This window comes from Zingiber officinale, chromosome 8B (genome assembly GCF_018446385.1).
Source record: "Zingiber officinale cultivar Zhangliang chromosome 8B, Zo_v1.1, whole genome shotgun sequence".
NCBI classification, from domain to species: domain Eukaryota; kingdom Viridiplantae; phylum Streptophyta; class Magnoliopsida; order Zingiberales; family Zingiberaceae; genus Zingiber; species Zingiber officinale.
Genome location: NC_056001.1, coordinates 28,808,659 through 28,824,104, shown reverse-complemented (window position 1 = coordinate 28,824,104; position 15,446 = coordinate 28,808,659). Strand labels below are relative to the sequence as shown.

At 42.4% G+C, this 15,446-nt stretch overlaps 1 protein-coding gene across 1 annotated transcript; it reads left to right on the top strand.

Moving 5' to 3' along the window:
- Positions 1-99: 99 nt before the first annotated feature.
- On the top strand, positions 100-1,823 carry LOC122015410. Its single transcript, XM_042572284.1, has one exon. It carries the CDS (start codon positions 749-751, stop codon positions 1,400-1,402), a length of 654 nt encoding a protein of 217 aa, XP_042428218.1. The 5' UTR covers positions 100-748; the 3' UTR covers positions 1,403-1,823.
- Positions 1,824-15,446: the final 13,623 nt, after the last annotated feature.

The window sequence follows — 15,446 nt, the reverse complement described above, 5'->3', positions numbered from 1 at the left end:
ATTTGGTTTTTTGGTTCCCGTTCGAGTATCTATGTTTTGACTTGCGCTTTCATATTTGTATTGCGGCCTTCTTTTAGTTTGATCTTGTTAGTTGTTAGCATATTCCAGCTTCTATGCAAATCATGGATGTTAATTCCTTGCTATGGCTATGGATGTGTGTTCTTTTGGAACCTTTAATAACTTCAATCATTTCTTAGGAAGATGAAAAGGTGGAGGGTTCCTATCATGGTTGGAGGAGAGGTGTTAGGTCACTAGCAAGGGACATTGGGGTAGCTCGATCGTTTTAGAACTCACTATTGAAATGTCTACGATCTCCTTTAGTTCTTAACACACTCAAACATCATAGATCGAGTATGATATGATGGCAATTGGTATAGAATGGGAGATCTCCCTCTAGATTGTCAGTCGATCCATTTGTGTTTTTCAAATTATTTTGATGGTATCTTCAGAATTAGCTGGTTAGAAGAATTAATCTTAATTGGTTAGATCGTTAGAAGAATTAATCGGTTAGAATTTAATTGGTGAATCTGAATTAAAAAAAATATAATGTCCAAATAAATAAACAAAAAAAAATGGCTAAAAATATTGCAAAAGAGAGCAAAAGAACATTTTTTTCCCCATCTGACTTCTGCTTCGTTTCTCGGATCTGAAAAGGTAACACTCGACAAGAAAAATACCTTTTCCCCTTCGTCTGCCACTTAAAAATCCCACCTTTTTTCGTCTCCACCACCGGATCAGCCGTCTCACCATGGCCGCCGGCGAGGAAATGAAGAAGAAGCAGAAGCACGAGGAGACGATGAAGCACAAGGGAGCGGAAGGTCACTTCAAGGCGAGCAGCGACGTGAAGGGCATCCGCTTCGGGGGGCAGTTCGTGGTGAAGTCGTTCACGGTCCGGCAGGCGGCGCCGCTGGAACTGCTACGGCTGCTGGACATCCCGCCGACGTGCCTGGCGCAGTGGCCTGGCCTGCCGTTCCCGTCGACCGCCGCCTTCGTGCCGACCAACTTCACCGTCCTGGCGCAGCACGCGTGGCGCACGCTCACGCTCGGCCTCGGCACCAGGAAGTCCAAGGTCGTGATCTTCGTGTTCGAGAGCGAGGCGATGCGGGCGGCGGTGGACCCGCAGTGGCCACGCGTCCTGCCGCTCGGCGACGTCAACCGGCGCCTCATCCGAGGCCTCGCCGGATGCGAGATGTCGCGGTTCAAATTCCGGAAGGGCTGCCTCACCTTCTACGTCTACGCCGTGCGCCGCCTCGGCGCCGCCGGGTTCGCCTGCGCCGACGACCTCCGCAGAATCCTCGAGGCCGTCGTCGCGCTCAAGAACTTCCTGGACCACACCGCCATGCTCGCCCTCCCCAGCCACCGGAGCATCACCTTCCAGAATCCGGCGGCGGTGTCGCACTGAGATCGCCATCCAAAATGAGAAAATTTTCAGTAAAAATGATTCCTTTTTTGTTTGCTCCCTACGAATTCTTCAAAAGCAACCTCGATTCGATTGCATTGTACACCACCTGGCAAAATCCGGCGTCGGCGTCGGCGTCGGCGTCGCTCTGAGATCGCGATCCAAGATATGATTTTTTCTCTCTCTTTTAGTAAAAATTGCTCCCTTTTTTTTCTGTTCCTGCATTCAAACGCATAAAATTTGATTGCCCTGAACAAGAGATCAATCAATTGTTGTCCATCTAATTGTTCAAAAAGAGATCTTGCTTTGTTCTTCAAGCTGTAAATTGTTAGAAATCATGTAAAAAGTCCGTTTCCCTTTATTATTTTGTTGTCAAAACAAACTCAAATTAAATATTTATCTTTTAGGTTGTCATTTCATTTAATTTTCTTAAATTATTTTTGTTCAAGTTGACAATTGCAGAAATTGTTCTTTATAACTGTATACAACTATCAAACTAGTGAAAAATAAATGAAATGTCAACTTTATCAAAACTATTAAATTTAATGACAATCAATTTTTTTTTAAAATTTAAATCGCTTTAAAATTATTATAAAATGATTAGAATAAAGTTAAAGTGATTTTGATTAAATTTGAATAATTTTAATTAAGTTGATAAAAAATATTTTTATATAATAATACTCCAATGGATCAACTTAGATTTATTAAAATTATTTTAATTTAGTTTAAATCATTTAAAGATATTCTGATAAATTTAAATAATTTATTAAAAAATATTTTAATAAACAACGTAGATATATGTTGTAGAAATTGAAATAAAAATATATTTTTTAAAAAAAACTACTGAAGCATTATTTTATTTTTTAAAAATTAAAATGAAAATTAAGGGCGTTCTTTTTATTTTTAAATTTTAAAAATCTGACAAACTTATAATATTATAGTGATTAAATAAAAAGTAATATATTTTTAATAAAATTAAGATATTCTTAATAAAAATCGGCATTTTAACGAAAAATTAGTATATTCTTAATAAAAAAATAGACATTTTACTTTCATAATTTCAAAAAGCACCATATTGGGGTTAAATCCCTCTTTAAAATTTTCTTCTACCCATTTAAAAATTAGTGTCTTCTAATTTACGCTGCCAAATTTGGATATGAGAGTATGGATAGACAAGGTTGATTGATCAACTTATAGAACTCCGAATCATTTGAAATTAAAATTAATATACTCTTACAATTATATTTATACTCTAATATTCAAATTTAATAGCTTAAATTTAGAACTACAATTTTTTAAACTTCTAAAAATTTGATAAAATTTATCACAAATTTATTATAAATTTTAAGATAATGATATTCACTAATCAATACTATTAATAAATTTTTATAAATTTACAAGTTCAAAAAATATCAAAATTTTAATTTTTCAAATAGTTTAAATCCATAATTAGTTTCATTTGATTTTTAATATGTCCATGTCTTTAAATCTGAATTTGACCGTATAAATTGAGAATAATAATTTTTTTTTAAGGAGTTGAGTAAAAATTTATATATATATATATATATATCAAAAAAGGTACAATGAGAATGTGATACATGTTTTTAAAATCATAAAAGTTGAATATGTAAAACAGATAATAATGTAAAAAGCCGTAATAAAAATAATGGATCTTAGGAATCAATATCTATTTCATCCATATCAAGCTTAATTATGATATATGGTCTGCACATTTATCACTGAACTGTATGAGAAAGTTTGCTAGAGGATGCCTCAAAAACGAAAATACAATTCATTTTGTCCATTACTTTTGGTTATTGGATTCATTAACTCAAAGTAATTTGTATTTTAGAATTTTCATCTCACTGTTGTTAAAGAGTTTGTTATTATTTATTATTTTAATATTTTAACTTGCCTGTCCGAAAATGTGAAGTTGCAAAGCTGGGAGATAGTGATTTTGTTGATTGGATATGGATTTCGTTCCGTTCTGCAAAACAAATGATGTTAGTTTCGCTCTGCAAAACAAACGATGTCAGTGTCGGGTCAGGGAAAGGGTCCCCGGCATTGGCCCTTCAAAACCCAAGTCAGTTACCGGAATGTGGAGAAAAGCGGAGCAACAGTAGCAATAGTAGAACTCAAGAATAACGCATACCTCCGCCGGTGATATATCCACTTTTATATAGAGCCCTGGTGGGTGGCGTGTGTGCTTCTCGAGGCATGAGCACGCTCTCCCATGTGTCCCATGAGAGATACTACAGTGGTCCCATTGCTGGGCCGAGCAGGGTAACCACTCGGTTAGGACTCCACTCCGTCCGCAGCTAGGTCCCGCTGCTTGGTCGAGCGGGATAGCCGCTCGGCCGGGACCCCTCCACTCTGTTAATCTTGGTGGCTCCCTTATGCGATGGTTTTGTAGCACCCGCCTTCCCCCGTTTGAACAGGCTACTCAGCCCCCCTCGACGTCCTGTTGCTCTGTGTCGAGCGTTGGCTGTCTTGCGCATCATCCCGAGCCGAATGGGGGTTGGCTCTGACCCATCTCCTGCCGGTCGGGGCCTGACCACCTAATGACCATTGCAATGATCCTCCGTTCGACCCTTTGACACCCAGATGTTGATCACCTTGACTTTGACCTCCACCCTGGCAGTTGACCCTGTGCCAAATAGGCTTCCCTCCATCGCTGCATCACAAGCCTTTCCCTCAAGTATAGTTAAAGGAGGCTACAAGTCCGATTGACTAGACTAGTAGTCTTTGATGGCTCACACGCTTTCGCCATTCGGCTTTGCATCGACCGATTGGTCATGTAGATGCCATTTGGCCCAAGCCTCTCAAAGTCAACTATGCCTCGGTCGTTCGACTGTGTGACAACCACATATCCGTGCCACTCGAACAATGGGCAACAATACTTGGCCAAAGTTTTCCTCGTGTTCCTTGGCCAAACGCCCTGACGTCCTCTAGATTTCTCGAAGACCGTGTAAATCTCTGCCATTATGGACGAGTACACGGCCATGCCTTTTAATTAAACATCATTAATGTCATTCGGTGAATGAGCGCCATGTGTCTCCCTCTCTGCCGTCGCACATTTGACGTGACAGGCGGATATTCGCTGGTGACGTGATTGACACCTTTTTGAATTCAACGGCCGGATCTCCTGCTAGTTTTTCGCAACCGTGGATCGGACAAATCAGGTCGATCGACCACGAGGTTTATAAATTCGCGTGCATCGCCGTCTTCTTCTCTTTGTGTGCCTTTGTCTTTGAGCTTCTCGGCGATGCTCCGTTGTTGCTTCTTCTCCGTCGATCCTTTCTGTAAGCCTCTTCACTTTTTCATTCGAATCTTTTCGTTGATTCTCGTCGTCCCCCTTGTTTTCGATGGCAAACTCCTCACAACCCCTTGCCTCCATCCCTAGGCTCTAATATACTTCCATCGAGTCCAAGTTAGACGGAGGCGACGCTGAGAGCTTGCAATCCGCTTATTGTTGGTGCGGTTAGCACTAACGGTCTAACTCAGGTTTTGATGAATGACAAAATAGGTTAAGTTAGTTGTGTTGTGATATAACACTTTAACTGAGTGTGCAGGAGAAATCTAGCTAGGTCGATGGGCCCATCGGATAGCTGGTGTGAAGCCTAGCTAGGTCAACGGGGCGACCGAATAGCTGGTATGAAGTCTAGATAGGTCGACGAGCTGACCGGATATCTAGCACGAAGTCCAGCTAGGTTAACGGGCTGAATGAATAGCTGACACGAAGTCTAGACTGGTCGACAGGCTGATCGGATATATGGCAAAAGGTAAGTAAAAGTAAGTCATTGGAGGAGAGTGACTGTGAGGACGTGTCCCAGTTGAGGGATAGTAGGCGTCGGTCCAGTCTAAGACTATTTGGGATCCCTAGATTGAGACCTTGACTAGTTCCTGGTCCTGGAAGGACATGGACTAATTGTTCTATTTTTATATATTGTGCTAACACTTGTCTTGCAGAGTATTTTGGACTAACACATTTGTTGTAGGGCAAGAAAGCAAGTAAAGAAGTAAAGCTGTCTTCAGGTGAACAGTACTTGAAGACGCCTTCCATGGCTATGGAAGACGCCTTTCACGGATAGCATTTGACCGGTTCGAAGATGAGGCACAACGATGTCAAGATTGATTTTTGCCTCATTGGAGGCACCTTCCAAGCCTTATATAAGGCAGTTTCGAGGAGGCATAAGAACAACAACTACATACAAGCTATTGCGCACACATTTGAGCTTCCGACTGCTTCCGGTTACTGCTACGACTCTACTACGAAGCTACTGAGCCTGACAACTGATCCGAAGAGTTTCGATCGCGCCGGCAAATAGACATCAACACTAGAAGAGCTCTCATTTTGATCCATAAAGAGTGTTGGTAATGTTTTCTTTTGTACTTAATTACTATCAAAGGACAAGTGCAGTGTGTTGCACTTGACCTAACCTTTTGTACTCAATTCTCTCTTCCGTGGGTACCGGAAGAGATTTTTAGTGGATTTCCCATCGATAGGTCGGTGGGACCTGAGTCTTGGAGTAGGAATCGCCGAAGGCTCTGAACTAAGTAAAAAATCGCTTGTATTCTTTGTGTTACTTTTCTTTTACTTTCCGCTGCGCACTCGAGCTTTTAAAACCGAAAAAGAAGTGTTTTGAAAACCATGTGATTCACCTCCCTCTCATGTGCATCACGATCCAATACTTATGAGTTCCCCCTGATTATTAAATCATTGTTCCTGTTGGTGCGGTTAGCACTAACAGTCTAACTCAAGTTTTGATGAATGACAAAATAGGTTAAGTTAGTTTTGTGGTTATCTAACACTCTGACCGAGTGTGCAGGAGAAGCTCAGACAGGTCAACGGGCTGACCTGATGTCTGACACAAAGCCCAGCTAGGTCGACGGGCCGACCGGATAGCTGGCACGAAGTCCAAATGAGTCAACGGGCTGACCGGACATTTGGCACGAAGTCTAGCTAGGTCGACGGGCTGACCGGATAGCTGACACGAATCCCAGACGGGTCGAAGGGCTGATCGGACGTTTGACAAGTAAATGAAGGTAAGTCACTGGAGGGGAGTGACTGTGAGGACGCATTCCCAAGAAGGGAACTTAGGTGCCGATCCGACTTAGAACCATTTCGGAACTCTAAGTTGAGATCTTGACTAGATTCTGGTCTCGGAGAGACAGAATCTAATTAATACTCTACTTGTTAAACTTGAAATGTGCTAACACTTTATTTTGCAAGATATATGTATTATATATTTACCTCCGGACTAACGTTTTCTTGCAGGAAGGAAGCTGCTGGAAAACTGGGGTCCGGGCGCCCGAGATGGATCCAGGCGCCCGGGATGGATTCGGGCGCCCGGAGGTGAAAAATTATCCTCAACGTCATTTCGCCGAGTGGAGCTCACTGATTGGTCCGGCTACGTCTCAACCAGGGCGCCCTGAAGGTTCCAGGCGCTCCGAACCTCTTTATAAGGAGGGTCAAGACTGGAGCCAGAACAACAACTTAGAATATGCTCTCCCGTGCTTCTGCGACGCTGCGAAGCTACTCTGACCACACGCTGTTTCTTTTGTTTTCTTCCTTTTGTCGGTATTACTTTTCTATTAGCATTCCTGTAATTTAATTTGTAATCAAATATTTGAATTGCTAGTGGATTGCCTATCGAAAGCACCCTTGCGTGCGGGCCTTGGAGTAGGAGTCGACAAAGGCTCCGAACCAAGTAAAAAACGACTCTTGTTAGCATTGCCTTATTCTTTTGCATTTACTTTTCCGCTGCGTACTTTCGACAAGTTTTAAATCGATATTCACCCCCCTCTATCGAACTTATCGATCCAATAGTTCCTTCTGCTTCCGATCGGCCGTATGAACCACCGCGAGGTGCTCTATGTTTCTTTAGGGATTGGTTTACCGCCGGTCTATAGTTCCCAGTCCACCCTTTTTTCCCATCGTTTGTAAATATTTCAACATTTCTTTCCATCAATTAGTGCCGAACTCTTTTCGGCTGCTGTCCGGGGTTGTCATCCTGTTTCGCCTGCACGACATTCCTCTGACCCCTTGACTCTTCTATTATTTCTATTATCCAAAATTATCCGAGCCAGAGACTTTTTTCTTCTAAGCCTGAGTGGGCTTAGTTTTCTTTGATAAAATGTCATCCTCCAACAAGCATTGGAGAGACTACTTTGTTCGCCTTCCCGAGCGGCCAGATTTCTCGACCAGCTGGCAGCTAGAAGTGTCGAACCCTTCGGAGCTGAAGAAGTACAAAAGGCGATCGGACTACCTCCATGCAGCTTCAATCTTGGTCGGTCAGAAGTACCGCATCCACAAGTTGCTGCTGGAGGGTATCCTCTACGTGTTCATCTTGAGCCCGATCCGTACTAAGCTTCCGTCTAGCCTAGGTATACTGTTTCTTTCTCCCAACCTTTGAATCTAACTGATTTTTCCTCCTTTTGTGCAACTCGAATCATGTTGCGAGCGCGTCTGGCTGGCAAATGCAAGCTCGCTGACGCAGACATCAATGCTACGGTCGTAGCTGAGATGGAGAGCCACGGTTTGCGGTCGATCAGCTCCAATGAGGATCCACTCGGCGAGGAAGGAACACAGGTGCCGGGGAGTGGAGTTGGAAGAAGTCAGATGGCCACGAGCGATGTAGCGGCTGCAACAACGGATCTTCCACCTGTTCGGCCGTCAATGGTCTCTATCGTGGTCGCCTCAGAGTCGGCCACCTCCTGTGAGTCCCTTCGACAACGCAGGAGACGTCGACCGGAGGGGTCCTTCCGATCTGCAACTTCAGCCCTGCATACCACAACAATGGTCATCTCTAGACCCTCCTCTGAGCGGGGTGAGACTTCACTTCTACCTCTCGAGCAGGGGATCGTGGAACTCCTTGTGTCCCTATCATCCGACTGGACACCTTCACTGTCTGGGCTACCTTAAGGGACGATTTGCACGTCGCCGATCGCCTTCATGTCATCGCCTTTGCTAGTGGCATAGGTGTCCCGCATCCCACCGGTCTCCTCCTCCCAGCCCATGGGTAGGGCAACTTCTGAACCTTCTGGTCCGAGCGGACCGAGGTCAATAATGACAATCGTCCACTTGCCCATGGGCGTGGATGACCCAGCATCCTGCATCCTAGAGCACCAAATCAGGATCCAAGGGTCGCTCGCACAAATATGGGCCAATGCTAAACCCCGTGTGGCGGTTATTGCTCAAGGGGTACTCGCCAACAGCCACACCCAGATATCCACTGGGATATGTATACCTATCTTTTCTTCTTTTTCGTCCGTTCAACTTTTATAACTCTATTGTCGTTGCAGTACTGGGTAGAGAGCCTGACCATGTGCCATAGGCTCACCTATCTGGAGCATGAAGTCCAGCACTTATTCTCCCCAAGCAGCCAGGAGGTGGCTTCTCAGGCATGTATGGAGCAGATGAGCGCTGAAATGACCCAACTAAGGGTCGATCTGAAGAAGAGCTCCGATCCGCTAGAGGCGGAGAAGGGAAAAAGCGCCGAGCAGGCCACGCAATTGGCTCAGCTTAATAAATATGCCATCTCCTTCGAGTCTAATATCCACTCGGCCAACACCAGGAAGCTTCGGGCTATCGAAGACTTGGAGATAAAAAATAAAGAGTTTCGGGTGGTGACTCAAAACCTAAAGGAGGTGGAGGCCGTGCTGAACGCCGAGTGAGAGGGTAGGTTGATTGATCGGTCTGTAGCGAAGGCCCAGCTCGATGCCAAGGATGAGGAGCTGGCCCAGTTGACGGCAGGATTGCAGACATCCCGAGCAACCCTCAAGACTTATCAGGGCAGGGAGTTCGTGTTGGTTGCTACTCGGAAAACCTAATGGTTCCACTGTACAAAAATTTTGTGCAAAGGTCTGAACCTTTTCCTAGCTACCATGTGTTCTTTTAAATTAAACTTGGATCGCCTGTGGAACTTAACACGTTTGATCCAAAGTTTAATTTATTTATTCTTTTAGGTTTTGACTTGGATCTCCTGTGGAACTTAACACGTTCGATCCAAATCACCTAAGTTATTAATTCCATTAAATATTAATTTCCATAATTGGTTCCCAGTACTGACATGGCGAGGCACATGACCTTCTTGGATATGGGAGCAACCATCACCGACTAGACAAAACCTTTTAAGGAAAGCTAATATTTAATTTCCTAAAATAACTTTAGGTTAACCGAAAGGAACAATCAAATCATAAGGAAAAGAAAAAATAACAAAGAACACAACATCGAAAATAAATTCGAAATACTAGAATCGCATGCCTCTTGTATTTGATATTATTTCCAAAAATAACTAGTATGATGCGGAAAGGAAAAATACTAGTTATACCTTTTAGAAAAACCTCTTGATCTTCTACCGTATTCCTCTTCTAACCTCGGACATTGTGTGGGCAACGATCTTCCAAGATGAGAAACCACCAAAGCACCTTCTTCTCCTCCTTGCTAGGTTCGTCCAAATCAAAAGCTTCACCAATGATGAAGAAAAAACACCAACCAAGCTCCAAGGGATGTAAGCTTTCTCTCCTTCTTCTTCTTCTTCTTCTCCAAGTAGTATCCGACCACCACAAGAACTCCAAGCAAGAGAGGGTTTCGGCCACCACAAAGAGGAAGAGATGGAGAGAAGATGGCCGGCCACAACACCAAGGAAAAGAGGGAGAGAATAATAAAAGTTGTGTGTCATGAAGACACCCCAACCATTTCTTTTATATTCCTTGGCTTTGACAAATAAGGAAATTTAATTACAATAAAATTTCCTTAACTTTCCTTAATAACAATTAATTAAGAAAAATTAAATAAAATTTCCTAATCAATTGTATATGGGCGGCCACATCAACAAGATCAAACAAAGCAATTTTAATCACCAATTAAAATTCCTTATTTGTCTTCAGAATTTTTTTAAAAAAAATAAAATTTCCTTTTAAAATCCCTTCATGGTTGATAAAAAGAAATTTCTATAATTTTAATTATTCTTCATGTGAATAATTTATAAAGAAAAAATAAAATATCTTTCCAATCTACAAATAAGGAAAGAGATCTAATCTCTTTCTTTAATCTTTTGTAGATCCTTTTAAAAGAGATATTTTAATTTTTAATCTCTCCAATAAATTATATCTTTCACATAAGAAATATATAAAATTAAAATTCCTTTTGATTTAATGGGGGCCGGCCACCTAAGCTTGGATTCAAGCTAGGGTCGGCCACCCATGAACCAAGGCTTGGCCGGCCCTAGCTTGAACCACAAGCTAGCTTGGCCGACCCCCTTATCATGGGTATGAAGGTGGGTATAGTACTCTATAAATAAGAGGCTACGATAGGGACCGAGAGGAGGAATTAGTTTTGGTCTCCCGATAAAATTAAGCATCCCGTGTTCGCCCCGAACACACAACTTAATTTTATCAATAATAATTCATTCCACTAGAAAACTATTATTGAACTACCGCACCAATTCCAAATTACATTTTTGGGCTCTTTCTTATTATGAGTGTGTTAGTCTCCCTGTGTTTAAGATGTCGAATGTCCACTAATTAAGTGAGTTACTGACAACTCATTTAATTAATATCTTAATTCAAGAATAGTACCACTCAACCTTATCGTCATGTCGGACTAAGTCCACCTGCAGGGTTTAACATGACAATCTTTATGAGCTCATCGTGGGGGCATTATCAACCTAGATTACTAGGACACTGTTTCATTCTATAATCAACAACACACAATATAAGTAATATCATTTCCCAACTTATCGAGCTTATTGATTTATCGAACTAAATCTCACCCATTGATAAATTAAAGAAATAAATATCAAATATATGTGCTTGTTATTATATTAGGATTAAGAGTACACACTTCCATAATAACTGAGGTCGTTATTCCTTTATAAAGTCAGTATAAAAGAAACGACCTCTAATGATCCTACTCAATACACTCTAAGTGTACTAGTGTAATTATATAGTTAAGATAAACTTATACCTAATTACACTACGACCTTCCAATGGTTTGTTCCTTTCCATTTTGGTCGTGAGCTACTGTTTATAATTTATAAGGTACTGATAACATCCTCTTCTGTATGTGGCACCACATACTATGTTATCTATAATATAAATTAATTGAACAACTACAACTAAATGTAGACAATTTGACCAAATGTGATTCTTTATTCAAAATAAATGTTTACAAAAGCTTAGGTTTTCAGTATACATTCCAACAATCTCCCACTTATACTAATGACTAAGCTGTCATATCTTCTGCCATACATATGATTCCCATTCCCTCTACATGCCGATCGAAAGCTTTCGCCGGAAGGGCCTTAGTGAAAGGATCTGCCAGGTTATCCGCTGATGCAATCTTGGTGATGACAACTTCTCCTCGCTTCACGATATCTCGTATCAGGTGGTACTTGCGCTCTATATGTTTACTTGCCTTATGGGCTCGTGGTTCCTTCGAGTTTGCAACTGCACCGCTATTATCATAATAAATTGTGATGATTTTGGGCAAACCAGGAATCACATCTAAGTCCATTAGAAAGTTCCTGAGCCATACTGCTTCTTTAGCTGCCTCAGAGGCTGCTACATACTTAGCTTCCATGGTTGAGTTCGAAACGCATTTCTGCTTAACACTCCTCCATGCAATGGCTCCACCTCCTAAAGTAAACACATAGCCTGATGTAGACTTACTGTTGTCCCTATCTAATTGGAAATCTGAATCCGTGTAACCCACAGGGAGAAAATCGTCTGCTTGGTAAACTAGCATATAATCTCTAGTCCTTCTCAGGTACTTTAATATATTCTTTACCGCAGTCCAATATCCTTGTCCAGGGTTACTCTGATATCTGCTAACCATGCCCACGGCAAAACAGATATCAGGTCTCGTACATAGCATTGCATACATTAGGCTTCCTACAGCCGAAGCATAAGGAACTGCTTTCATGTCCTCTATCTCCTTTGATGTCTTCGGAGACATCTCTTTAGATAGAGCTACTCTATGCCTAAAAGGTAAGAAACCTTTCTTGGAATCCTGCATGCTAAAACGAGCAAGGATTGTATCTATATATGAAGCTTGGGATAGACACAACATTCTTTTCTTGCGATCCCTTATAACTTTGATCCCAAGAATGTGTGCACAATCTCCTAAGTTCTTCATATCAAATTGTTTGGATAACCATACCCTTACGTTCGATAATACCTTGACATTGTTGCCAATTAACAAAATATCATCTACGTATAGTACAAGAAATACCACCACGTTTCCGTTACACAAGACTCATCCGGACACTGAATAAATCCATATGACTGGATTACTTCATTAAACCGGATGTTCCAAGACCTTGAAGCTTGCTTTAGTCCATAAATGGACCGATTGAGCTTGCACACTAGATGCTCTTTGCCTTTTTCAATAAACCCTTCTGGTTGCTTCATATGGATGTTCTCTTCAAGACTTCCATTAAGGAAAGCTGTCTTGACATCCATTTGCCAAATCTCATAATCCATATGAGCAGCAATGGATAAGAGTATCCGGATAGACTTAAGCATGGCTACCGGTGAAAAAGTTTCCTCATAGTCGATTCCCTCTTTCTGAGTGTACCCTTTCGCAACAAGTCTAGCTTTGAAGGTTTCTATCTTCCCGTCTGTCCCTCTTTTCCTTTTGTAGATCCACTTGCATCCAACGGCTTTTACACCATCAGGTGGTTCTACAAGCTCCCAGACCTTATTAGAGTACATAGACTCTATTTCAGAATTCATTGTCTTTTGCTAAGATCCTACATCTATATCTTGGAGTGCTTCGTCATATGTTCGGGGATCAGGTTCATGTTTACCCGGGATCAAGTTCGAAGACTCTCCCAAAAACATAAATCTATCAGGCTGCCTAACAACCCTCCCACTACGACGAGGCACTGTCTTTGGTTGTGTATCATGTGTGACACGTGTTGCAGTCTCTTGTGGTACTTCATCTTGTACTGTTGGTACTAAGGTAGACGTGTCCTCTCTAAGTTCTTCTAAAACAACTTTGCTACTGGGCTTGTGATCTATTATATAGTCTTCTTCTAAAAACTGGGCATTGGTGCTAACAATGACCTTTTGGTCTTTAGGATTATAAAATAAACCACCTTTCGTTCCTTTGGGATACCCCACAAACACGCGAACTTCTGTACGAGATTCTAACTTATCAGCATCTGGTTTCAGCACATGTGCTGGACTACCCAAAATCCGAATATGTCTTAGACTGGGCTTTCGCCCATTCCACAATTCTGTGGGAGTAGAAGAAACTGATTTAGAAGGTACTAAGTTCAGAATGTACACTGCAGTTTCCAGAGCGTATCCCCAAAATGAATTTGGTAATTCTGAATAACTCATCATCGATCTAACCATCTCCATAAGAGTCCTATTCCTTCGTTCTGCCACACCATTCTGTTGGGGTGTACCAGGTGCAGACAGTTGGGATTGAATCCCGGCCTCTGATAAGTAATTCCTAAACTCTCCTAAGAGGTATTCGCCACCACGATCAGACCGTAGTGTATTGATACTTTTACCTAGTCGTTTCTCCACATCAGCCTTGTATTCTTTGAACTTATCAAAGCACTCGGACTTGCGGTACATTAAGTAAATGTATCCGTATCTTGAATAATCATCTATGAAAGAGACAAAATATTCAAAACCACCTCTTGCCTGGACAGACATAAGACCACACAAATCAGAATGAACCAATTCTAACACTTCTTTGGCTCTATACCCCTTGGCCTTGAAAAACCTTTTGATTATTTTACCTTCCAAGCAAGATTCACAAGTTGAAAAATTTTCCAACTCTAATGAACTCAAAAGTCCATCGGCTATAACCCATGTGTCTAAGTGTGTAGGAGCTTAGGAGCACAGGAAGTCGAGCGAAAGGCGTGGCTAGCGAAAAGGATGACACGGGGAGAGAGCCGACGGGCTCGATGCGTATGAGGGATGAGGTGCCGCGGAAGAGTACACCAGTGGACGAGAAGAACGTACGCGATATTCGAGGGACGAGAAACCGGGGAGGAAGGCTGCTCGAGGAGAAGGTCGGAAGTGTTTGTGCAATATTCCCCAGGTCAAGGTTGACTGTGTTGACTGAGTTTGAATTGAGTCAAGCTCGAGCCTTGATGTTGTGGTTTCGATGTTTGACAATACATGAAGATTTCAGGTGCAATTGTTCATGTGTGAAGGAGAGCCAAGTAGGTCAAGGTTAACTGGATACTTGACGGGGAAATCTCGGTGAGTGAAGCCAGGTGAAAGTCCTAGTTGTAGGACCGTTAGATTCGATAGAGGGGGGGGGGGGTGAATATCGATTCGAAAACTTAGAGTGTAAACGCAGCGGAAAAGTAAAATAGACACAAATATTTTTTACTTCGTTCGGAGCCTGTGACGACTCCTACTCGAAGGCCCGTGGTCCTTGACCACTTTCGTTGGGCAATTCACTAGCAATTCAGAATAATGATTACAAAAAATAGTACAATGAATGCTAATGAAAATGAAAAACAAATACCGACAATAAAGACAAGAAAGGAGCGTAGTGTCGGAGCTTTGTTAGCGTCGCAGAAGTGCAGAGCAGTGGAAGACTTTTCTTTTCGTTGTTGTTCTGAAGCTCTCCTCTGACCCTTCTTTTATATGAGGCTCGGGCGCCTGGATGCCTTCCGGGCGCCTCGTGAGACGTGGCAAGTCCAACCAACGAGCTCCACGTGGCGACGCGATCGATGAAATTTCCTCCCGCGCCGGATCCTTCCGGCGCCTGACCTCCGCGCCCGGATTCCTTCCAGCGCCTGACCTGCTTTTCCAGCAATCCGTCCGCAAGACAAACGTTAGTCCGGAGGCAAATTTACCCCGCAACACACATATTGTTAGCAAAAGCAAAGTGAGTATGAATTAGCAAAAGGAGTATGACTTAGATTCCGTCTTTCCGAGACGGAATCTAGTCACGATCTCGACTTAGATATCCGAAATGGATCTAAGCCGATCGACGCCTAATGTTCCTTTCCCGGAACGCAGTCACTCCCCTCCAGTGACTTACTTTACTTACCTGCCAGACGTCCGG

Bases quoted from the DNA above. Each gene is read 5' to 3' on its own strand.
- LOC122015410 (XM_042572284.1), top strand. From the start codon at position 749: ATGGCCGCCGGCGAGGAAATGAAGAAGAAGCAGAAGCACGAGGAGACG.